This window comes from Aphelocoma coerulescens, chromosome 26 (genome assembly GCF_041296385.1).
Source record: "Aphelocoma coerulescens isolate FSJ_1873_10779 chromosome 26, UR_Acoe_1.0, whole genome shotgun sequence".
NCBI lineage: Eukaryota > Metazoa > Chordata > Aves > Passeriformes > Corvidae > Aphelocoma > Aphelocoma coerulescens.
Genome location: NC_091039.1, coordinates 1,660,282 through 1,685,221, shown reverse-complemented (window position 1 = coordinate 1,685,221; position 24,940 = coordinate 1,660,282). Strand labels below are relative to the sequence as shown.

The 24,940-nt window shown below is 50.5% G+C and overlaps 1 protein-coding gene across 1 annotated transcript in view; it reads right to left on the bottom strand.

Annotated features, from left to right (window-relative positions):
- PKP1 (plakophilin 1) overlaps positions 1-24,940 on the bottom strand; it is a 48,616-nt gene that overhangs the window by 3,680 nt on the left and 19,996 nt on the right. Inside the window, exons 4-13 of the mRNA XM_068996008.1 lie at positions 17,120-17,264; positions 14,966-15,173; positions 14,099-14,276; positions 11,965-12,079; positions 10,454-10,609; positions 10,174-10,350; positions 7,708-7,861; positions 7,079-7,265; positions 1,960-2,044; positions 604-703 (exon numbers count right to left, since the gene is read on the bottom strand). Of these exons, the coding sequence (XP_068852109.1) occupies positions 632-703; positions 1,960-2,044; positions 7,079-7,265; positions 7,708-7,861; positions 10,174-10,350; positions 10,454-10,609; positions 11,965-12,079; positions 14,099-14,276; positions 14,966-15,173; positions 17,120-17,264 (1,477 nt within the window). The 3' untranslated portion in view covers positions 604-631. The remainder of the gene's footprint in view (positions 1-603; positions 704-1,959; positions 2,045-7,078; positions 7,266-7,707; positions 7,862-10,173; positions 10,351-10,453; positions 10,610-11,964; positions 12,080-14,098; positions 14,277-14,965; positions 15,174-17,119; positions 17,265-24,940) is intronic.

The window sequence follows — 24,940 nt, the reverse complement described above, 5'->3', positions numbered from 1 at the left end:
CTTCAATCCTCATTTCACACTGAATATAAACCCATAACGATGCCCTGGAAATTCTGCCCATGGTTCCTCTTCCCTGGATTCTCTATTGGAATTTTCAGTTGACAGAATGTGGTTCTCAGTTCTGACCTGAGGCTGACAGCTGGATTAAGGGCTCAGCCAATTGCTAAGGCTAATGGCTGAGGGCATGGCTGTGCTGGGATTCACTGCACATTACTGGCACTGTCCAGATAACACTGCTCAAAGTTCAGGAAAGAGGGCACTGCCAGGGAGAATCCCAGGAAGAGCCTCACCTGTGAGGGTTTGGAAAAATGCACTGAATCAGTGATTGCTTGGCAAAGGAAGTGAGAGGCACAGCCAAGCCCAGCAGCTTTGTCTGTCCTGTGCCATCTGTGCTGAGCATCTCCAAAATGCACAGCTGGGCAGTGGGGGCAACATCTGCCCTGGGCCTGGGGACAGCACAGCCCCCAACCTCTCACAGAAACAGATCGGGCTGGGAAGATTTGGTATGAAAATCTCACAAACACACTTTTGGGGTGATCAAAAGTAGCAACCATCTCAAAGGATTCCTGTGCCCCAAATCCACCACGAGGGCCATGTTCTCACCTGCAGCCTGAACGTGCATGGAGAGGCTCTAAAATCTGGAGGAGAGGGTCCTGAAGGTCGTTCCAGCTAAAGATCCCATCATGTTCTTATCAAACCCTTGCTGAAAAAGCAGAAACATAGGAAGTGCAGTGAGTGCATATCAGTTTCTACACTGAGAGCAGTTACTGAGCAAAGTGTGCTTCACTCTCAGCCAACCTCCTCTGTCAGCCCTCTGGGTGCCTTTGTCACCCTTGTTGATGAATTTCATAGAATCATAGAACCATAGAATGGTTTGGGTTAAAGGGACCTTAAAGCTCATCTCATTCCCCTCTCCCCTGCCATGTCCCCAGGGGAGACCTTCCACTAGCCCAGGTTGCCTTTCCTTGCATTGCTTTCCATCAACCCAGAGCTGGACTCCAGGTTTTTGGAGGGAACTTTTATTTAATCATTTGCTGAGTATTGTTTCATTTAGCTCCTCATCCTGAAACAGGAGCAGAAGTCTTTGCATGCTGGATGTGCCCCTGCAGACTGCCACCCTCCTCCCCTGATGTTTAGCTATGCAATAAGCCTCTGTGTGAACGCCAGAGTGACTGAGTCACACCAAAATGAGCTGGCACAGGCTGTGAGCAGAGCCTGGCACAAAAGTGCCCCAGCTCCTGTGCAGAGAGTCACTCACTGTTAATATGGGAACAGTTTGGATGCTCTGCTCCTGCCCCCAGGTGCTCCCCTTTGTAGGCATTCCTCCTTCTCTTTAATTTGGCCCTTTACTCTCTGCAGGTGCTGCTGCTCTTGAGTTGGAAAAACCCAGCTTGTTCAAAGAAAGCCACTGGGAGCAGGAGCTGGGAGTGGGAGCTGGCTCAGTGCCTGTCTGGCTCTGCACTTTCCCAGCTTCTGTTGCAGGGAGCAAAACAAATCCCAGCTACTCCTGCTCTTGGTTTGAAAGCTTACCCTGACTGCAGGGGGGCTGTAACCACAGGGCAGGGCCGTGGACACAGAAGAAAACGGGGAGAAAGAGAGGAGGGACCTTGACAGGCACCTGTTGGGACCCGATGGACTGCAATGAAGGGAATCCCCTAAACGAGGGGGAGACGCCCAGTGTGTCCCAGCCCCGAGTGAGGGCTGTGCTGGGGAGCATTCCAGCACCATCCCCAGCGAGGAAGGTGCCTGACACAGGCACGTCACCATCCGCTCCACAGCGTCCCCACAGCGAGTCCCAGCAGCGACCCCCTGCCACTGCTCAGATCCCAGGGGGGTCCCCAAGTGTCCCGGGCTCCTCTTGGGCCCTGCCCTACTCAGGGCCTTTACCAGCTCCCCACTTCAGCAAGTGAGCAGCCCAGGGCTGTTCCTGACTCCCAGAAGCAGGAGTGTTATCCTCACCTGCTTGAGCACACTCTGGAGCTCCCTGTTGGACCAAAGGTCTGTCAGGAGGAGTCGAGCAGCTTCGGCTGCTTTTGGACAGGAGCTGGGAAGATGAAAGCAACAGGAGGATTATGGCAGGCCCAGAGCAGCACCCCATGGACACTGCTGGCCACCTGGACAAACCCAGCTCCAGCTGGGAGCCTGGCCAGCCACGAGCAGGACTGTCAGTGACACCCTCGCTGCTCTCTCAGCAATATTGTGGGACAACAACTGTGACCAGAGCAGGGCAAATGAAGGAGAGGGGAGGATCTGAGTGGGAAAATGAGCTGAATGAAATGAAACTGAGCTGAGTCTGAAATTTGAGAGAGGGAAAGAGAAGGGAAACGGTGCCAACCCTTCCCTGGAGTCTGCAGGGACAGCGTGGGTGGATCTCCTGGGAGGGGGCAGAGGAGCGGGCTCGGAGCTGCCTGGAGAGGACAAGGGATGGGAGCCTTTGCAATAACAACATCTGCAAGCAGCCCAGAGCCCTTACTCAGCACAAGGGAACAGATACCTGCTCATGTAACAGCTCGAAACCGTGAGTCATCGCAGGACCTTTTATAATTTTGGAACATTTCATACCCAGATATCCCCTCCCTGCTGGCTCCCATCGCTGCTCCCGATCTCCTGGGCCTCCTCCTGGCTGTGGGAGACTCCTGCTCTGGGTTCAGGGCAGCAGCCCCAGCCTGTCCCACCCAGGGTGATGGAGAGGAACAGGACCAAGCTCATGACCCTCCCTGTCTGATACAGCTCTACAAAACCTCATATCCTAAAAATAGTCCCCAAAACATTCCTCAAAACAGTCCCCAAAAGCCTACAAGAAATGAGACCAATAGGTTGTGAGGAACCTGGGACATCAACTCTGCACTTTGAGTGTGGCAGGACAGGGATGGAACCACATCCAGCAAATTTTGGGGCATTTTTCTGACATACACAGCAGCTGTTACCAAAGAAATGATCGAGTTTAACTTGGTCATAAACTTCAAAGGGGTTGTGCAGCTCCTGGTGTTGTGTGGAGGGCTGGAGGACAGCCAGAAATTCCTGAGCAATGCTTTGGGACAGAAAAAACAGGTTTTATTGCCCAATCTCTTCTCTAGTTATAACCACCCCACGCTCTGTCACCAGAATGACAATGCTGTAAAACATTTTTTGGCTGAAATGTTGTCTGTGGCTGAAAAGCCATTCAAGCCCTACAAACCCAAGGGTAGCTGTGACCAGACAGGCAGAACATGAACTAGACTCTCTCTTTCAAGGATTTGTAGTTTCAAGTTGTTTCTCTCTTTCTAAACTAGAGTAATTTTCTCTTGTTTTTGAAATAATTTACTTCTAATGATGCTAAATATGTACTTTTTGTGACTGTCTCCAGAGAACACCTCAAAAGTTTTGTATTTGCAAGCCAAAAATTGCCAGCATTGGTACCTGAGTCATTTATGAATTCAGGCAGAATTTCTAAACTCTTCATTTGAAGGACTGGCACTGACTGTTTCATACAGTTTTCTATGAAAAGTTTGTACAGTTTTGTATGTACAGTTTTTTTTCATAGCATTGACTGCTAGAATTTAGGTATAAAAAGCTCATTATGAACTGGTGGAGCTGTGATGCCAACTTCAGTAGGCAAACAGCATATCCCAAACAAAACAGTGTGAATATAGCAGTGGATAACACGGAGCAGAATATCAAGGACAGCTGATTTGGGGAAAAAATTCCTTAGCAACAGATTGCCTGAAAATCAAAGTTGATTTTAAGGACAGTCTGTTTTTTACAAATAGAATTATTCATGAAAAAATGTGGAAAGGCAATGAGGGAGATGTCCCCTGGTGGCAGTGGGAGGAGTCATCCAAAAAGCTACAGACTCAACACAACAAAAACAAGACACAATCAGAAGGAGATGGTGGGGAATGGGGAGAAACGGAATGGGGGCAAGAAAGACAAGAATTTTGTCCATAAATATCAAATAATGGGGAGAAAGAATCCTTCCTCAAAGGACAAAAGTACAAAGAACTTTATGTGTGTCACAGAGAATGCCAAGGAGTTCCCAGAACAAGGATTTCTTCAGGATGTGAGAAAATTATAAGATTGATATCAAGGTGCAGTCTTTGGAAGAAATGGGAAATTGGAAATGTGTGGATGAGAAGAACCCTCTGGCACAGGGAATAATCAAAGGAAGACCTGAGTTTCTCAAAAGATTAATTTTGGTGAAATGCTGTGGTGGAATTGAACTGCAAAATAAAACTGCAATAGCAAAGGTGTGAAAAGTGAAGGAACAGAGAAACAGCAATAAATCCATGGTAAAGGGATGAACTGCAAATGTGATGCTCTAAATACAGGGAGAGGTTTTGGACAAAGCTTTGCGTGCAGTCAGTAGAATTAATGAGGAGAATTTAAATTTAATTAGTGAAATAATGTTGCTTGAAAATGAGCAGAGAAATGTTTTCAGACAGTTGGAGAAGAAAAATGAAAAGGAAACCAAACACCCCAATAAATCAGGTCCAGTGGCTTGATTTTCAGAAACACCACCAAAATTTGAAGGAAATATTCAATATTTTGGCAACTTGGATTAAAAATAATGAAGAGTGAAGGAACCCCACATGACCATGAACCCCATACCATAGATGAGAGCATCTGCAGGAGACACAATTACTAAATTGGGATGCTCCAGGAAGAAGAAACCACATTCATCAGATAAACTGCTGAACCCTTTCTGCCTCTCAGTCGGAATCCAGCTTTGAGAAACATGAGGAGAATGAAACCTGGGAAGAGAGGAGGACATGGGAAAGGGTAAGATCCATAACTCACTGGTCTGGAACCTGGAGTCTCTTTCTAAGCTATGACTCTACAGCTGTTTGAGCAGGTTGAGCTCCTGGTTTGCTCCTGGTAACGCAGTGAGAGCCCAGCTCAGAAACACAGGGCAGGATCTGTGGGTGGCAGAGGAGACACAGGGAGGGAGCCCCAGACACCAACCCCAGCCTGGGGGCCAGGGAACATCCACAGGGAACTGAGGCAGATTAAGAGAGAAAACTGCAAAATCCTGACAGGGTGCAGGGTGTCTCTGTGTCCTCCCTGGTGACTGGGTCACCCCTGAGCCCCCTGTCCCCCCTCTGCTGCCTGTGGTGCTGGGGAGGAGGAGGAGGAGGAGGAGGTTGAGGATGTGGGACTCACCACATGCAGAACCACAGTGGGGACCTGGGGGCCTCAGCCAGCCCCCAGGAGAGGTGGGGTACTTATTGATTTCCACTGGGGAGCGGGGAGGCTCCTTCTGATGTAGGACTGGACAAATCCCACCCTGATTTTTCTTGTTTATCTTCACAGGCAACACGTGGCAGTGGGAAAATTTCACCTTGTGACCTAGCAAGAGTCCAAAGTCTCTCCAACATCTGCTCTACTGGAACAGCTTGAAATAATACAGCTTGAACAAGTAAGATTAGTCCTGAGTGGAAATTGTTCTCTTTTTCTTTTTTCCTAAGAACTGAACAGCATAAAAATCTTCTGGGACAAAAAAGAACAATGAAGGAAAAGGAACAACTCAAGTTTTGGACATTGTAGGAACTGGGGAGTTTCTCGGGAGGACTTTGTGATCCAGGCAGGACTGGAGACATCTCCAGAGTTTGGTAACTCCTGACAGCTCAGTGAGTCACTTCCAACAAAGCTCATCCCCAGCAGCCAAGGCAATTAAAGTGTTCCCAGCCCGGGTTGTGCAAGGCTGTGCTGGAGCAGCAAATTACTGAGCACTGCTCTGAGGGAGCCACAGTGGGACTTCAGCACGAGTAAATGCCATTCAAAACAACGAGGGCTTAGCACAGGGCTGGGTTTCATGGTAATTGGGCTCGTTGGAGAGTGGAAGCAAATAAAAGCAGCAAATAGAGTGATGCTCCTTGGCCCAGGCCCAAACTAAACAAGGAGGCCCCGTGTAATGACTGAGAGTGTCTCTGCCATGGAACAAGAGGTGGATTGGAAGAACTTTATCAAAGGATGATGAAGGCATGCAAATGGCTTTTCACAACAGAAAACAATGGGTTACTTGTCTAAGGCATTTTAAAACAAAGACAGATGGCAGGAGAGATGAAAGCCTAGGAAGGAGAGAACATGGTCAAAGATAATGGAAGTTTAACACCAGTTTGGCCAGAAATGAACGCAGAACTTGGCAAGGCTTGACAGGCTTGTGCTGCAGGGAATATGGATAACAAACAGGACAGAATTCCTACCACCAAACCCCAAACCAAGTCCTAAAATAGAAAGTGGTAAAATATGATGAGATTGCTCAGCTGGTGTAAAATACAGGAGTAGACCAGGGAGGTACTTAAAATAATTCCTGTCTATGTTCCCTCAGAGCTGTGTCTTGAGGAGGATGATTCAACAAAAAGAGTAAGAGATTTGCACATAAAAGTTAAGGACAATCCTTGTGTACCTGCAGTGCTGAACCTCAGACCTGACCTTCATGACAAGGTTTGAGGGAAGCCCAGGAGCCAGGAAGTCACTGACATCCCCTGTTCTGAGGGCTGGAATTTTTCATAGATCACAGAATCCCAGAGTGGTTTGGGCTGGAAGGGACCTTAAAGCTCATCCAGTTCCACCCCGTGCCATGGGCAGGGACACCTTCTACTAGCCCAGGCTGCTCCAAGTCCCATCCAACCTGGCCTTGGACACTGCCAGGCATGGGGCAGCCACAGCTTCTCTGGGTACCCTGTGCCAGGGCCTCTCCACCCTCTCAGGGAAGAATTTATTCCTAATATCCAGTATAAATCTCTCCTCTTTTCGTTTGAAACCATTCCCCCTTGTCCTGTCACTATCTGCTTGTGTAAAAAGTCACTCCTCCTCTTTTTTATAACCTCTATAAGTACTATTTTTAAAAGACTTTGCGATGTTGCTGCTTAAGTTCTTTTTAGAATTTCCTAAAATTCAATCAGAAATTTCCAGAGGCCCCTTTGCAAATCCCACCCTGGATGGCTCCTGCCTGTTGCCAAGAAACCAGTGCTGAGGATTTCTGCCCACCACCATGCCCAGTTCCTTTATTAGGAAGGAATAATGCTCTACTCTGGCTCCAAAGGGTGTTGGGAAGGCTCTGAGGTCAGTCTGCCCCTGCCTCATGCCCCACACTCACCCGTTCCGGCACAGGCTCACTACATTATTTAGCAAGTTGCTGGACAGGTAAGACTTTCCCAGGTGAGGGTTGGACATGATGAGGTTCCTCAGAGTGTAACAAGCTGATGTCATGATCTCCCCATAGCTGCTGGTGTTTCCAGACTGGAACGACAGGAGACGGGACACATCTGGGAGCACCTGGTGAGCTAAAGAGGTGGAGGAATGTTCCAATCAACAATCAAACACAATCTGGCACAAGTGAACGATGCTATTTGTGTTAACAGCAAGCAGAGTTATCTCTGCAGGGAGGCATCCAAGTGTTGGACAGCAATGGCATCAATGTCATCAGTGGGTTTTTCCAAGACAAAACGAGGACTGCAGGCCTTTGGAAGGGCAGTGCTGCAGGCCGTGTGCACTCAGGTCTGACTCAGTTCCCAAAACACTGCCACCCTCGAGGTCCTGCAGGTTTGTCACTGTAAAGCATGGCCCGTGTCACACAGCACTGAGGACTGTCCTTGGGGCCAGAGGAAATGACACTGCTCTGCCCAGTTCTGGAGCTTGGCTAAGTCTCCTTATGGGGCTGACAAAGCGAGCTGGGCAGACCCCACAAAGCTGAAAGCTGGGATCCAGCATGGGGGAAGGACTTACCCATGGTTTTGTGGAGCACAGGATGCCTGGACATGTTGCTCAGCAGAGAGGCCCCGGACCGGACGACCTCGGAGCTGTTGGACTGGAGCAGCCGAGCGATGCGGGGCAACCCCTTCTCCTTCAGCCCGATCAACTGGCTCATGGCATTGGACATCTGAGGGAGAGCAGAGATGTCCATGACCTCCAGTGCCAGTGGGAAACAGCTGGGATGATGGTGAGGGCTGGAGGAATGTGACTATACCATAAAATAAGCACTGTACAATCCTTTCTCCCGCTGCCATAATCCCACTTTGTCAGTTTTACCTCTCTTCCCCACACTTATGGGAGCCTGGAGAAAAGAAGGCTCAGGAAGGACCTTCTGGGTCTCTTCAACTCCCTGACAGGAGGGTGCAGCCAGCAGGGGGTCAGGCTCTGCTCCCAGGGAACAAGGGACAGGACAAGGGGAAATGGCCTCAAGCTGCCCCAGGGAAGGTTTAGATTGGATATTGGGGAAAATTCTTCACCAAAGCAGTTGCCAAGCAGTGGCACAGCTGTCCAGGGCAGCAGTGGAGTCACCATCCCTGGGAATGTTCAAAACATACGTGGATGGGGCACATGGGTTAGTGGTGAACACGGGTGAACAGTTGGACTCAGTGATCTTAGAGGGCTTTTCCAAGCTTAATGATTCCATGATTCTGTGACTTTTGAAAAGTCAGCCTCCCATCTGCTGTGATGCAGCTGGTTCTGCTGTCCTTTGGAGCCCCAGTGGAGCAGCTGATCACTCAACTGACATTCCAAAAGCTGGAGAAGTTTTGCTTTCATGTCCACGTTGCCCTCGCCCTTCACAACCCCCTGGCAGCTCCCTGCCCTTGCCCTTCACAGCTGCCTGCCATGCCACAGTGGGCTTTTGGGGAGCAGGAACAGACAATGGATGCCTTTAAGAAACAATCTGAGGACCAAAAATACTCATCTTGCATGTGATCTCGTGCCTGTAAATGTAGAAAGTCTCAGGATGCAGCCAGGGCAGATGTTCAAGCACAGAGTTCAAGCACATCCCCTGAATAAACTGCCCTTATTGACAGAGCTTGAACTGAACTTCTCAGCTGGAGACACATGTCCAGCAACAGTGACATGGGAATGGAGACAAGGGGCTGGAATGTGCCCTGTTCCACGTTCACACCAGCAGGACTGGAGTGTGTAAAGCGCAGCTGAAGGACATTCAGAGCCATCCTCTAGAGCTAAAGGATCACAGCAAGCTCCTTAAGCTCTTCCCCAGATTCCCTTTCCATCAAATGACAGCAAACCCAGCAACTCCAGCTCCAGCTCTGAGCTGGAATGAGACCCTTGAAGGGAGGAGCCACTTCTGCACATCCAAATTTCAGCCATTCCATTCCAGGAGGCTGAATTAAGTTGTTCCAGCACTGTCAGAGCTGGGTTTGGTTGTTTTTCTCTTGTGCAATGTTGATTGCTGAAATTTTCTTTTCCCTGGAGCACAAAACTCCAGCCCCATTTCTCTGACCAGCTCTACCCATACGTGACAGCCTCTCTCCACCTTCTGGTTTGTGGCACTGCTTAGTTAAATTGCCAAAAGTCAAGGTGCACAATTATTTAGCATGGAAATCGTTGTGACAAAAGGAGATCAGAGCTGGCAGGTTAATGCCATCCCAGCAGGGAAGGCTCCGTGTGAGTCACCTGTGTCTCTGGGTGGGACACTCCCCACACGTGACACACCTCTCCTACCTCTGGAATCATTATCGCTTTATCTCCCCATCCATCTTATTTAAATTGGGATTGATGGAGCTGGGCACAAACAGACAAGTCAGGGGCTGTCCCAGTGGAGGCAGCCTCCGAGGACCTGCCCAGGGCAGCAACGTGGGCCCACAGGGCCGTGGTTGTGACGTGTCCCTCACGGTGCCACAGCATCACCCAGCCCCTGGCACTGCCACGCTGCCATGCCCACGGGTCAGGACATCTGTCACAGCTATTTTACAGGCAGCTCTGAGGTGTGGACAAGCCACAATCCACAGCACAACCCACCCTGTCATTAGAGCCACCTCCCCTTGGAGCACACGCACAGGCAGTGGCTCAGCCCTTCTCCTGCCTCTCATCACATCTGGCTACGGGTGCACATCTGGGCTCACCCTCACTGCTGCCCTGGGGAAGGGCAACCAACAGACTGAGGGAACTTGGAAACCCAACAAACTTGGAACTTGGAAGTGTATGGGTCTGGGACAGGTCCTTGGGATGCTGATTATAGCCCCCCATGAGACCCTGAGTTTGGAGTTAACAAACATCCCGCTGGATCAAACACTGTGGAAAGACTGGCTGTGGTGCCCTGAGGTTTAAGAAGGACATTTTCCTTTTTCATGGCTGAGAAGTGATGATGATCAGTGACCTTAGAGGTCTTCCCAACCTTGCTGACTCTCTGATTCATGGAAGTGCTGACACATTTGGGTGCACACGTGTGGAGGGGAGGGAAGCTCTTACCAGCCCTCGGCTCGCAGTGAGGTTCTGCAGAGCTCCAGCACAAGCTTCCAGGGTGGCATCCTTCTTGCTCTGATCCATCAGGGACAGGTAGGTGCGGATGGCATCTGAGTGGTAGAGCCAGCTGGGGCCTTTGGGTTTGAAATCCTCCTCGGGAAGGGGGACCCCGTACTCATCATTCTGCAAAGACATGAGAAACGGGGAACTCAGATCCTGCTCTTCCCTTGCAGCCCCTGCCTGGGGCTGAACATCACATTCCCAATCCCTCTGTGGCACATCCTACCTCCATTTTCCCACTCCTGCTGTTGAAGCAGCCCGTGAGAGTTTTGTCCATGTAAACGCTCCGGGCCATGTGGTTGAGCTGGGTGTATTTGTTGGGAACTTCAGCATCCAGGCGGTAGGAGAGGTTGTGCAGGATGCAGATGCAGTTCTCCACAGACTGCATCACCCCCAGAAGAAAAACACAAACATCACATTAGGCAGAAAACTATGGAGCAGCACCAGAGAGGACATGGACTGGGCCATAATCAGCTTTTTTAGCACCACAGATGCTCCTGCGCCTGGTTCAGGGAGCGAGGGATGGGAGGGGAGGAGCTGGAATAGGTGTGAAGGAAGGGTCTCAGTGAGCTGCTGACCCAGAGAACTTTGGGAGGTCTCACTGCCACAGACAAGTTGGCAAACAGGAAAAGAGAGAGTGGTTGCATCAAATGATGAAATTCCAAATCTTGAAATCTCCCTCTTGCCAGAGTCAACTTCCAACGACTCTGAGTCACAGGTACAGATCAGGTGACACTTTGCACCAAGAACAGGCCTTAAGCCTCCTTTCCCTGGATGTCAGAGGGCCCAATGGGAAAAGCAAGGGACAATTTTGGCTGGATACCCATAACCAACACCAGAACCTGTGGTTACATTCCAAAGAGCTGTGTTCTGTGTGTGCTGCTGGAAAGGGGCTTCCTGCAAAAGCCATTCCCAAAAGAGGGTTTGCTCAATCCAGAGAGAATTCAAAGTAACTTTGGTAGCTTTGAAGGTGTTGAACTCCCCAGAAGGTGTCTACAAACACTATTTTGTCAGTGCTGTTCACACACAGCCATCAGTCACAGTCAGGGGACTGGCAGAGAGATGCCAGCTCCTGGCTTCCTGCTGAACATGGTGCCAAGCTGGGGATTGTACACTTGAGTCCTGCCAGATGAGGAGATGTGGGGGGTAAAGAGCAAGAGATGGAGATTAGGATGCTGGAATGTTCCAGGGAAGGGAAGGGAAGGGAAGGGAAGGGAAGGGAAGGGAAGGGAAGGGAAGGGAAGGGAAGGGAAGGGAAGGGAAGGGAAGGGAAGGGAAGGGAAGGGAAGGGAAGGGAAGGGAAGGGAAGGGAAGGGAAGGGAAGGGAAGGGAAGGGAAGGGAAGGGAAGGGAAGGGAAGGGAAGGGAAGGGAAGGGAAGGGAAGGGAAGGGAAGGGAAGGGAAGGGAAGGGAAGGGAAGGGAAGGGAAGGGAAGGGAAGGGAAGGGAAGGGAAGGGAAGGGAAGGGAAGGGAAGGGAAGTATCCTGGGGACTCAGGACCCAAAGTATTTTACTGTTCCTCTGTGTTTGTTACAGGGAAATTGTAAAGCCCAGCTCTACTTCAGGCCCAGAGCCCCAAGGACTTGCAACCCTCCAACAGATCCCACTGGGGCTTGGAAGGGCAAGAGCAGCCAGAGAACACAGCCCCCTCTTGTGTTTGTTGGAAAGGGATTTCAAGGCATTCCCAGGGTTGCAGTTGTTAACCATGGGGCTGGACAGCCCAGGGCAGCAGCTGGTACCTTGTCATCGGGGCGGCTGGAGGCCACGCAGTTCTGGGCATAAGTCATGACAGAGTCGATCAGGCCGGGGTAATTCCTCATGGTCTGGCGCCCCATGTCTGCAGAGCTCAGGTTCCTGAGGAAGCCGTCGAGGAGCATGGCAGGGGACAAGGAGGAGAGAGGGTGAGTTGGGCACTGTTCTGGCTATGGTTGTCACTGAATTCGGGGATTTTTTGGCAGGTTCAGCAAGGCTGAAGAACTGCTCCCATTCTGGAGGCCTGTGGTGGGACTGCACCAGTGCACAGCTCTCTTGTTGCTCTTTGGGACTGGTTTCACCTGGAACACGTCGTGTAAGGAGTTCTGCATAGAAGACACCCTCCTAGGGACAGTCACCAGCAGGAGGTTGCCTCAGAGGCTCTGCATGTGCCACCAGACAGACTCTGTCTCCTGAGAGGAGTTTCCAAAGGCAACACTGGCCAAAGACCATCTGGGGTTGCTGTGATCATCAGGAAGGTGCACAGGGCTGTAAGCACAGAGCTACCCATGATCAGCAGCAATGTCTGTGTGGGAAATGGGGTGGAGAGGCTGGAGAGCAGCAATGGCTCTGACCAGAGGGACTGACCCATCTGTGAGGTTGAAATGGGTTCCTGGACACCGGCAGCTGCCAGGACAGGAGAGTTTTTCCAGTAACAGGATATGGGTTTTGTTGTTTTGTTCTGTTTTTTTTTTCTTCCCTACTTTATTGCCTTATAGCTTGCAAATGAAAAACAAAGAGAGGTTGGCAGTGGTTGTGAGATATTCACTGCAGGCGTTCCAGAACTGGATCTGATGTTCACTGTGATTTGCAGCCTCCTCATTAACATGGATTCATCTGCAATCCAGAAATGCTTGAGCAGCAATGGCTCGGGCCCAGGGCAAACCCAGGGCTGTTCTCATCCCTGTGTTCTGATGTGGCAGGGCAGTGACTCAGAGCAGTCCTGGCTCAGCCCTTGGAGCCGGGGCTCTGGATCCATCTCCCAGCTTTGCTCACTCTGCCTGCTCCCCAGTCCTGCTCCCTCGCTGACCTGCAGCTCGCAGTCTTCTTGGGGGTGTTGGGCACTGCTGCCACAGGCTGGGATCAGTCTCAGGAGGCAGAGCCTACTTTCAGTTAAACTCCACAGCGTTTTTACAAGCTGTTGCCATTGTCTTTCCCTCATTTTAATGGGATATTTTATGGTGTTGGTAGGTTGGGATGGCCTTAAAGCAGAGCACTCATACCCGCTGTACCCCACACATCCCTGCCTTCCAGGACAGGGAAGGAGGGAGCAGCACTCCCTATCTCCCAGACACGATTCCCAGCCACAGAAGCCGATGGTATCAGGTCTCCAAAGGCCCTGCCATGATCAGCCTCTCGTTTCATAAGCAGCCCCAGCTCCTGCGAGCTGCATGTCTGGGAAGGGCGCGGCCGGCGCTGCCTCCCTCAGGGAGAGCTTCCCTTGATGAAAGTACCTCATTATACAGGGCAGGTTTTTGGCCCCACTTGTTTCCATTGAGACAAGGAGCTCACATCCAAGTGGAGGAGGAAGGTAGCAGAAACAGCAAGTCAGGACGAAGATCCACTACAAAAGGGCTCTGGTTTCCCGTGAACAAAATAAACTACTCTGGGCTCAGCTGCACCTCCTGTTTTGTAGCTGTCTCCTGATGAAGTGAGTCAGGAAAAGTCCAGGACAATGGGACTGCTCTGTGCTAAAACAGTTATCAAAACAAGTGGGAAAAAGCTTGTTTTCCCCACACAGAGAAGTCTGTCTTTTTGTCACCTAGACCCTAAAGCAGTTTGTTTTCTCTGGAAGCCTCAAAACTCTAAAGGCAAAATCTGTCCAGTTTCCTGGTCTAAGCTAAACACTGATGGGTTTCAGTAGTGCACAAAACAACTTACATATTATCTGAGAAGAGACTTAGCAAGAATAAAATTATTAAAAATAAAAAGCTACTAGAAAAGTATTTTACATGTAATTTTTTTCTGCACCTTCTCTTAGTCAGGAAAACTTTCTCAAGGAGAATTTTTCATTAACACAATTGTAATGAGCATGAATTCAGCTCATTGTAAGAGGATTTAGATGGCTTCAGCTTTTGCCCACAGACACAAGTTGCAGTCAGTCCCTCCCTGGTGACTCACCTCAAACACCCTGTGGCATTGAAGAACACTTCTGGGTCGATAATTTCTCGTGTCCTATTGCAACTGCCATCAGACCAGCCCGAGAAAGGGATGATAACACAGTCTGTCAGCACAGGCAGAGCCTCCTGTATCAACTCTTCTTTTAGTTCATCAGTGGAGGAGAGGTTCCAGAGCAGTCCTAGGAAGGAGGTGGGAAACAAGCTCAAGCACAGGGTCATGTGCATGAGGGACTTTGTTTAGGCCGGGGTGATTCCAGCACCAAAATCCTCCTCCCCATCACCCCTCTCAGCTGAGGGTGCAGAGACTGCCTGAAACCCCAGTCCCTGTCCACCCCTATGGGAGACAGGCAGGATGGGTCCACGTGGAGATGGGCATTTAAGCATCCTCCTTCCTCCCAAAATTGCTGTTTATTGCCCTTGTTTATTGGCATCTCTCCCGGGATCTTGGAAAGGCTTGCACATAAAACCTGGGACACAGCTGAGGGTGACCTGCACCAAAAACCTCCCATCAATTCCTCAGAAAAAGGTGAGGCACCAGTGAGAGAACCCAGCTCACCCTGCTGGGGTTGGCAGCTCCCTTGGCCCTCCCTGGGAACAGCACAGGGGCCAGGGTGCAGGGAGGTGTGGGAATGGCAGAGTGACCATAACTGGGGGGGAGCTGGGGCAGGGGCTTCCCCAACGGGCACTTAGGAAGTGAGGAACCCTTATGCAACATGGAAGGGCCAGGACCCCTCTGCCTTCTGATTTAGGTCACCTTTCGGTGCAAGAGGAGCATAAAACCCCCTCTCTGTGCTAGGCAATCACCAGGGCCACGGACCCCAGGCAAGGGGAGCCCGGGCCCTGCCGGGGCTGAGCAGGCTCCGGGTACCTGTGAGCTGTTTCTGAATCTCAGTGTTCCCCGTCCTGCGGAGGAGGCTCACGCACTCCCTGATCCCGTTCTGCCGCCGGGTTTCGATCTTGTTGGTGGGGTTCTTGAACACCAGGTTCCGGAGGGCTCCGGCTGCTGCCCGCTGCACGTTCTGGTTCTGGCTGCGGAGCAGCTCCACAAGCTTGGCAATGCCCCCCAGCCGATAGACCTGGCCAGGAGAGACATGGGACAGACATGGGACATGAGCATGGAGCACCGGGAGAGACAGGGGACAGACGGGACAGACGGGACAGACAGGAGACAGACACCTGCCACGAGTCTGTCCTGTCACCAGGACAGACATGTACCATCAGCACAGGGCACAGGGCACTGCTGGGACAGGGACACTCAGAACTGCCCCAGCAGTGCCAGGGGTCAGACAGTCCATCCTGGGGGAGCTGGAGAAGCAGAGCTGCCAGGGAACGAGGGCCAGAGATGACAAGTCTGGTTCAGGCCATAGGTCATGAGCACAAATGACCTGAGGCCTGAACCAGAACCTACTTCTGGCCTGGAAGTTGGACCCAAAAGCTTAAATAGCAGGAGTGGCTGTCCGTGAGTAATGGCCACGGACAGAGTCCTTTGCTGATGGAAATGTGCTCCTGCAAACTTTCACCCACCTGCACAGTTTGCACCAGGTGGAAATGTTGCCCTACCTATGTGCAGAGGCCATTTATATCCACCTAGTGACAAGCTGTGGTCATTTATCTGCACCCTGAGATCACAGGCTGAGCTCAGAGGATGGTCAAGGCCAGTGTCACCACCCTCGAGGTCAGCCAGAGGCAGGGGAGGGAGCCCAGACCTGCAGGACAGCACACTCAGCACACGGAGCTTTGAAGGCAAATCCCTGCAGCTGAGCTCTCCAAATGCTGAGTGTTCCTGCTGTGGCACGTGCTCTGCACCGGCCGTGATCCCGCCCCGAGCCCATCTTGGCACAAACACCCCCTCGGCTGAGGTTTGCTGACAATGGACAATGAATGAGCAGCTTTCAGGAGGGAAAGAAAACAAGCGTGTGCTGGGATGAGTCACCGAACTGCTCTGGCACATCCTTCTGGGAAGGATGGGACAGCCCAGTGCTCAGAGAGGGCTTGCAACGGTAACAAAGGGTGTGGCCACCCCACAGTTGGCCACGTGAACGTGGGCTGGGCACCTGCACTCATCCAGGCGCAGCCAGGGCACAGGGACACAGCCCCACACCGGGCCAGCACTTCCAGCTCCACTGTTGTGTCAGGACAGGGAAAGCCACCTCCAAAGGGTTGGCTTCTCAATAAATCCAGGGTGGGGATAAACTTTGGTGACATCCTTGCTGCAGCAGATCCATCCTTCAGGCTGCCTCCTTTGCTGCATGTTGGCAAAGGAGTTGAGGAGTAAGAGCATCAGAAGAATAACCTGTGCTGTAAGAAGGGCTTCTCTGTGATCAAGCATCACAGGATCACAGAATGGTTTGGGTTGGGAGAGACCTTAAAACTCATCCTGTTCCACCCCCTGCCATGGGCAGGGACACCTTCCACTAGCCCAGGTTACTCCAAGCCCCGTCCAACCTGGCCTTGGACACTTCCAGCCACTACTATAGATGTGCAAAATCATCTTAGTACGTGATCATTAATTGACCCATTGGTTCAGGTGGCTGAAATAGTCTGGAAAAGGGCTGTGAAAAAGGCTGGCAAAGGGCTGCAGAGTCACCGAGCAATGCCCCACAAAGCTCACAGTGGGACTTGAGGCAGCTTTGTCTGGCTCTGACTCTGCAGCTCTGAGATAGTGAAAGATTGATGTGGAACTGGGTGCAGTTGCCCCCCAGGAGAGGACACTGGATGGCAGCTCCCACACTGCCAAACCCCATCACCCTGTGCCACGGCAGCTCGTGGTGACAACAGGAACACTCTCTCTGCTAGCCAGAAACTATTCAGGTGTTAAATCCTGACCAACTGCTGCTGTGAGAAAGTGGCCATTAATAGCTGAAAAATCTACTTAATTAATACTTGAGCCTGACTAATGAGGTATAAAGCACCCTCATGAAAACCAAGGGAATGTATGGATCCCTGGCACTTAGGAAAACCAGTCCCACCCCTCTCTTGTGCCATCAGGTGTGACAGCAGAGCACTGGAGGAGTCTGCTCACCTCTTGCTTGGCAGACTCATCCTGGAAGCAGGTGTGCTGCAGGTAGTAAGCCCCCATGGCCTGGTACTTGTCATCGGAGGAGCACAGGAGCTGGATGGCCTTCTGGATGGTCATGGTGCCAGCGTCAATCTCGTCACCACAGATCCTGTGTCAAAGAGAAATATGGAACTGGGGGACTGCTCAGCCAAAACAGCTGTGTCAGGACTGAGAGTCCCTGTGGAGGAATCAGTGATAAAACATAAACTATTATCACATTGCCACATAGAGCACACACAGTGCACCTCTAGTGGATCTCTCTGCCTCAAAAAAAGAGATGGTAAATGATGGAAAAGACACAGTGAAGAGCACTAAGGGTAATAAATTCCAGATCCAGTCTATTCACAAGCAAAGGAGACAGAAAATGAAAGCTGGGTTGAGGTGGTGGATGTCTGATCATGTCCAAAGGGGAAGTTTAATGAACGGAGACCCAGTTCACTGTTCCCCAAATAAAGGAGTGAATGGACAGGAGTGAAACCATCTGCCAGGTCATGAGGACAAGGTAACACAGGCAGGTGATTTTCTCACAGCATGGGATCCTTTGATGTGAGAGGTGCTGGAAGCAGACATATGAGAGCAGTTGATGGTCTCGGGAAGCTCCAGCAGATCCCACAGGAAAAGGCCTGTCTGGAGTGATGGGATGGACAAATAGGCAGTTTATGAAATGCTAATAATAGCTCTGAGACATCCTGCTCCCAGGGGATGTTCACACTGGCTGTCTCCAAGCTCTTATAAAAGCTGACCACTGTCATCATCCCTGTTAGAGGTAAAGAATGTGCCTCCAACTCCAGAGGAAGGATATGAATTCCTCTGGCTTGAGGCAGGACTGGAACCTCAGGAGAAATACAAACATCTGAAGGTTCTTCCACTTGTTTAGAAACGTGAAGGTCCTGCTCTTTTTGGCTTCTTATTCAGTACCATCTGTGATGTTTTAACCACATAAAATTAGAAAAGGGTCCAAACTTTCAGACTGATGAAGGGGGTCTGAACTTCAAAGCTTGTCTGTGCTTCCAGTTATAGAAATTAATGTAATTGGAAGTTCCTGCCTCCTCTCAGCACCCTTGCAGCTGAATCCTGCAGAGGCTGCATGGGGATCTCAGCTCACGGCAGTGGTGGCTGCATTAATTTGCAAAGTCCAGGAGTGAGAGTCAAACCCAAACTCCTGCTTGGTTTTACTGTCAGCAGTGATGGGATACAAATGGGAAAGGCTTCATCAGCAGTGGATGGAATCCAAAAGTGTGAGGGCTTTCCCAGGTCATGGCTGTGCCTGGCTGATGTTATCCCCTGGGACTGACAAGGAGTTTTACCTGGAGATCAGGAAATCAGTCCTTGATTGAACCACATTTATTTATACACTTTTTTGCTACATGTCACACCAGGGAGTGACTCTGTAGAGGGGCTGCTCATCTTCAGACAATGCCACAGGCCAACAGCATAGTGATTTTTAATAAGTTCTTTAAATGAACCCACTACATTTGAAGTGTTAAATATCACCACAGGAGAGTAGCACTTCCAGGCATGGGATGGACAGAGTTGCTTTGACTGTGCCAAAGAAATGTAAAGAATAAAGGTCTTGAAAGGACACTTGGTCACCACCAGCAGCACTTACAGTGACATAAAACATTTATCCTTATGAACCCAAGGGTTCCCCTCCACACAGCACAGAGCAGTGAATAATTTGCACAATTCCACAGGGAATTTCACACAAAAGGCAGCATGAAGGACTCTGGTCTCCACTGCCCTCACTGGCATAAAGTTACACCTGGATCACTCATTCAAGCACCTGTGGAGTCAGTGGAGAGAAATCAGTGCTTCCAAAAACCACCTTGCCTTTTGTGTCTTGGACATTTTTCCTAGGAAAGGAAGCCCTGCCCTCTGGAGACACTTCTGCCTCTCTTGGTATGCAGGAATGAGAGACAACAGTCTGGGGTTGGACCTTAAGCATTCCATGTCTAAGGCTGGGTGAACCTCATTCCACTTTTATTTCTTCACTGCAATAAAACATCACTTCCTCGTAAGACTTTTCATCAGTTTGAACCTCTATCAAAACCTAGCACCAAGGAACTTCCATTAAACTTGCAACAAGGAGACATGAAACTGGAAAGACAAAGTAAACTAGAAATTATGGAGTCCCAGATATCCTTGGGTTGGATCCAGGATGTGATTTTCTCTCAGGCTTTTTTCATGCTTCTGAGACATAACTGAGCTGAGACCTGATGGTTCCCACACCAGGGAGAGGCTTCTCCTTTGGGAATTGGGACCTGGACTGGCAGTGTGGGGAGAGAGGCAGATTAGTAAAAATACCAGGTCAGTGGCCGTATGATCATAGTGATTTCTTTTTCTTTATAATTATTAAATCAGATGCACTTTTTCTGAGACAGAAGGATGTCCACTCGATCCAGCAGCTCAAGGAAGGCAATTTTCTTCACAACCACTCCACAGAGGGCCAAACCCTCCTTCAGCTGGGAAAAACTGGGGATGCAGGCATAGTTCTGTGGGAGAAGATGGGGAAGGTTTCCTTTTCCCTGCTGTCTCCTCAGCAGAAGTTCACAGGCTCAGTCACACTGCCCAGGAAGCAGCAGGGATTTCTCCTACCTGAGAATAAAATCACCCTGGCAAAGCCCAGCAAAGGGGAGATTGTTCCTCAGCCAGTCAGGGATATTCCCGACCAGATCCACACTGTGGGAACAACAACCTGCTTCAAGACAAACTCTTGGACTGAGCCATCTCCAGCCTGGGCAATGTGCCTGGTAGGAAGAGCTCCAGAGGTTATTGCTCCACAGGAAAGCAGCAGGGGAGGAAGAGACCTCAGCTAGAAATGATTCAATGGAGACAAAGATGATCAGATTCTGCAGTGGAAGGGAAACAAATACTAAAGAAGATCAGTATCAGAGAAAGGCAAATTCCTCACGTTTCGTGAGCAGATTGTTTTGTGTTAATTCCCATCTAAGTTTCCATCCTGCTTGTTCCAAGTTCCAAGTTTCAAGTTCCAAGAGAGGAGGGAGCGAGAAAACTCTTAACAAATTCTATTGTTCATTAATAAAATCAGAGTAAAGACTCTCAAAACGGTGTTCAGCACATCCCAGCATTTCATCCCAAATAAAAACAAACCAAAATGAAGGTGCCTTTCATTGTACTCGGCTCTGCTTTCACTGCGTGGCTTAGCCCTGAAGAATTAATGTTTCGATATTGATCACATTTAATTATCCCAAAAGACAAGAGATGCATCAGAAAACACCCTCAGTACCTTTCCTGACTATTTCAATAACTCCTCTCTTCTCTCTGTTTGCAGTACTTCCAGGGAAGCTGAGCTCAGGAGGGAATGGTTGTAGGGGACACACTGTCCCTGAGCTTCAGCCACAGCACAGACACTGCTGCAGCTCAGGGGCCACATGTGACACTGAGAAATCCCAAAGGGTTGCCCCAGTCTTTACTGCCCCTTCCACAGCTGCCAACTAAGGCATCCAAGACCTCTCTGAGAGCAACTCCGAGATGTTACGGATTCCCAGGTGCCTGGAGAGACACTTGCTTCCACGTGGTCTCTAATGAGGGGTTTCAGTCTCTTTCTCCACACAGAGAGAACTCCAAAGGGAAGAGCATCCACATCTCCCAACGGGGCCAAAGGTAAGTGTGGGTTTGCAGGTGGCCATTAAAGGCTCCTGATCCAGATCAGCAAACCCTCAGCCAGGGACCGTCTGCAGACACCCAGCTCCCCATTCCATGCTCCTGAAGGAGAACAGCCCCAATCCTTCTCCAGGGGTGGGATGAGTCTGGGCTCTGTCATGCCTCCAGCTCAGCCATCTGGGGTTCCCTGAGATCAGCAAGAGGTGTTGGCTTTGTTAGGGGGGAACTCAGGGACCTGTCTCCGAATTCAGCCCTGGTGGCCACTGGGCACCTCAGCTCAGAGAGAGGCATCCCCTGAAGTGGTGTGACCAGCTCAGGCCACTGCAGGGCCACAGACACCACGGCCACCACCTTGTCCAGCCCTGTCTGTCCCGTGTGGCACCTGAAGCACAAAGTACGACAGCTCTAAGCAGAACTAATACAGTGTCAGTCCTTGGTGGACACAGCTTTCTTGTACCTCAGGTTCCAGTTGGAGGGGCACAAAACTCCAAATTTCCCAGGAGAATTAAACATCCCATTGTTTGTTACTGCTTCTCATCATCGCTCCCTGATGACCAAGCAGGATGTAGAAACTTTTAGCCTGAGTGGGCATAAATAACACCAATAACAACACCAATAACATTGCAACATTAATTTAGCCAAAAGCTGCCTGCTCAGGGTGCTACTCCCTCACCTGGAGCATGCTGCAAGTGCCACCCAGCAGAGGAAATGGCTAAAAGTGGGAAAATATGGTAGTCTCCACCAGCTGCTGAAACCACTGGTTCTGCAGCTTCCAGGGTGAAATGCTGCAGCTCTGAGGGATGTCACAAGAGATCAGGAAGGAGAAGGGTTCTGTGGAGAAGAGGAAGTCCTGGACACTGAGAAGATTCCTCCAGCTCTACCAGACTCCAGAGAGCTGCATTTTGGCAAAACATGAGTGCTGCTTATCGAGAGCAGCCTTTGGGCAGGAGCCACTGAGAAAACCCTGAACGTCTGAGCCCAGGCCAAAGGTGCTGAGCTTGGGAATGTTAATCCAGATATGACATAATGATTCCCAAGGCTCAAGTCCCTGAGTGGTTTCAGAGAAGTATGTCTGGAATCCCAGAATCACTGAGGTTGGAAAAGACCTCTGAGACCATTGGGTCCACCTGTGGATCCTCACCTTGTCACCCAGCCCAGAGCACTCAGTGCCACATCCAGGTGTTCCTTGGGCACCTCCAGGGATGGGGACTCCACCACCCCCCTGGCAGCCCTTTCCAATGTTTAACAACCCCTTCTGTGAAGAAATTCTTCATGGAAGAACTGGAAGGGACATGAGAAGGTCCCTCTCTGCTCACTGAGACATGCTCTCTGCTCACTGATCATGACAACAGGGCTGGTGGAGGAGAATAAACTGCATGAGGAGTTTTCAATAGTGTTCAACCTCCTGATCTGGCGAACAGTGCAGAACTCAGATCACCAGAGCCAACAGCATGGGGTGAGTAAACCCCTGTGTCATGATTTAGTTTATCAGGGAATCACAGAATGGCTTTTCCTGAAAAACAGTTTGGTGTTACACTGCTCATCAGGCAGAAAAGGGGCTTTGGTCAGAGTTGCTGCTGTAAGAGGGAGGACTCTGAGAGATATCAGTTATCAGAGGCAGCTCTTCCCTGTCTCACACAGCCAAAGCCAGTTCAATAAACAGCAGCAATCACATGATCAAGAAGAGCTGCAGAAATTAAATAACTTTGTCACCAAATGCAGAGGGACTGCTCAGCACAGACAGTTTGACACTTCTTGCACACTCAGAATTTTGATACCTGCACACCACTTTCACCGTCTGAGAACACCCAGTGACCCATTTTTCCTCTCACACCATCTGGGGAGATCAGATCCACAGCAGAGGAGGCCTGAGAAGCACTGCTCCTGAGCTGGTACTGACACTGTCCATGGGCATTTCAGAGTTTTGTACCACAGACAGACCCAGTGGATCACAGGTCCCACTGCAATCCCTCTCACAGCAATGGAAATCACCCCATGGATCACCTCAGAAAGCATGGAAAGCATCCAGCCCTCCCCTGGCTCTTGCAGGCTGTTTGCAAACCTGCAGACAAGATATCCAGCACATCCCTAAACAGGAGATCTGCAGCACAAAAACTGGACACAGAATTCTCCATGTCACAAAGGCACAAACTCCACCTGGAGAATGACCAGAATGGAAGGACGGAGCCCCAAACTGGGAACTGGCAGCAGCTGTGACCCAGCTGAGCCCTGTCCCTGCATGTGGAGGTTAATAATGGGGTACCTACAAGCAAAGCTCTCCTTAGCCAACATTGGGGGAGCCAAGTGAAGATTGAGATCTCCAGGTGGAGAATCCTCCAGACACAACAGCCCTGCACAGCAAGGAAAGCCCAGACTTGGTCCTGACACACCTCTGAAGCCCCTCCCCAACAAAAGCACACTGAGAGCAAGGCCAACAGTGCCCTGCAAGACACTTCTGAGGGCTTAGAGTCATCCAAAAGAGACATTTTTCCAAAGAGGACAACTCCTTTGTACATCTCCAAAGCTTTAAGGACAGCTACTGTCAACCTTCTCCCCTCTGAGCAGAACTCCTGTACCAGCTGCCCCCTGCACCAGTCCAGCTCTGCAGAGCTTCAGGCAGAGCAGGGGCTGTGCCACAGCCACATCAGATTCACCCAGGGGACACAGCCCCAGCTGAGCCCACGACTCAAAGCCCAGCTTGGAGCCCGACTTAGAGCCCGACGTTTCCACAGCAGAACCAGTTCTGCCAGATGAGCCGTGCCCCAAGCCAGGAGTGTGTAAATGGAGCCACTCCCTAACCAAGGGCAGCCAGAGCTGGAGAGGATCCCTCTCACAACAGCAGTTCTCCTCTCAGAAAATGCCATCATTCTTCAAGTGACCTCTCCAAAGCCATGACCAAGGCCCTGACCGTGGCTTTGGCCAGAGCCTGCCAGGACTAATAGCTCCAAAGCTTTGTCCTCCCAAAGAGAAAGGCATTCTGCCATCCCTCCCACTGCACCTTTCTGCTCTTCAGTCAGAAATTCCCTAGAACAAGTCACTTCCAGTTTGTGTAACGTCTCTGGTTCCTGTTCCAGAGGATTTACAGAGCTGCTGACAGCAGCAAGCCAAGGCCACCAGTGCTCGGGACTGGCCAGGGCTAATTTGGCGTGTGTCAAACATGGAGTAAGTGGGCTCATGGGCAGCCAAGGGTTCATGGTAACATTCTAATGGGGCACTGACATTTCTTGGCATCCACGCTCTGGGACACACCCTCCTGCTCAATCCTAAAGGAGGGAGGCTTAGCCAGAGTAACCTGGGACATTCAGATGTGAAAAAGGGCATGGTTTGGCTCACACTGCTGACAGGGAAGGGGATTTTCTCAATATCTCCATCATTCCTTGGGGAAACAGCTCAACAGTCTCAGGCCTTTGGTGGGAGTTTGACAAAGTCTATGAGTCCTGGTAAACAGCCTCACACTTATCCTGCAGTGTGAAATTTCTCCTTGGGAACAGAGACCACCAGGAATGAGTTTGGGAGCTTTTAGGGTTTGTGTGACAGAATTCCCCCTCTGTCAGGGAGTTGTGAGAGCTTCTGGGCTAGTGCAGAGCAAGTCCTGCGTGATGGTGATGCAGCACGGGAAGTGCAGCAGCCCTGGGGACTCTTGTGGAAGCTGCAGCCCCTCCTTCTCCAGCTTTCACTGCAATATGTTCTGCAGTTCAAAACATGCAAACCATGGTCTTCCAAGACTTCCAGGACTGTGATTTGTGCAGACCAATTCTCCCCCAAGACTGCAGCAGAACATGGTTGGTGCTTCAGAGCTGGAGGCAGCTTTCAGTCCCCAGCCCTGTAACACCACCCAAATGAGGTGATTGTCAGTGGGAGCTCTGCTGCACTCACAGGTACATCCTTGGCAGGCTCTGAGCTCACTGCTGTGTTTTACACGGCCTGTGCTTGTAGGCAACATCGACAAGAAGGGATCTGATGCTCAAACATGATGGACCATCCTCCACCCTTATATAGTCCTACCCCAAATGGGACTGGATGCTCTGGACAGGAAGGAATTAAACACCTTCCACTGGCTCCTCTTTCCTGATTAGACAGATTATTCCAATTAGGATATTTATTTCAATTTATGAGTCTGTTTTTTTCTGGAACCCAAATCAGACCTTTTGGGCAAACAGA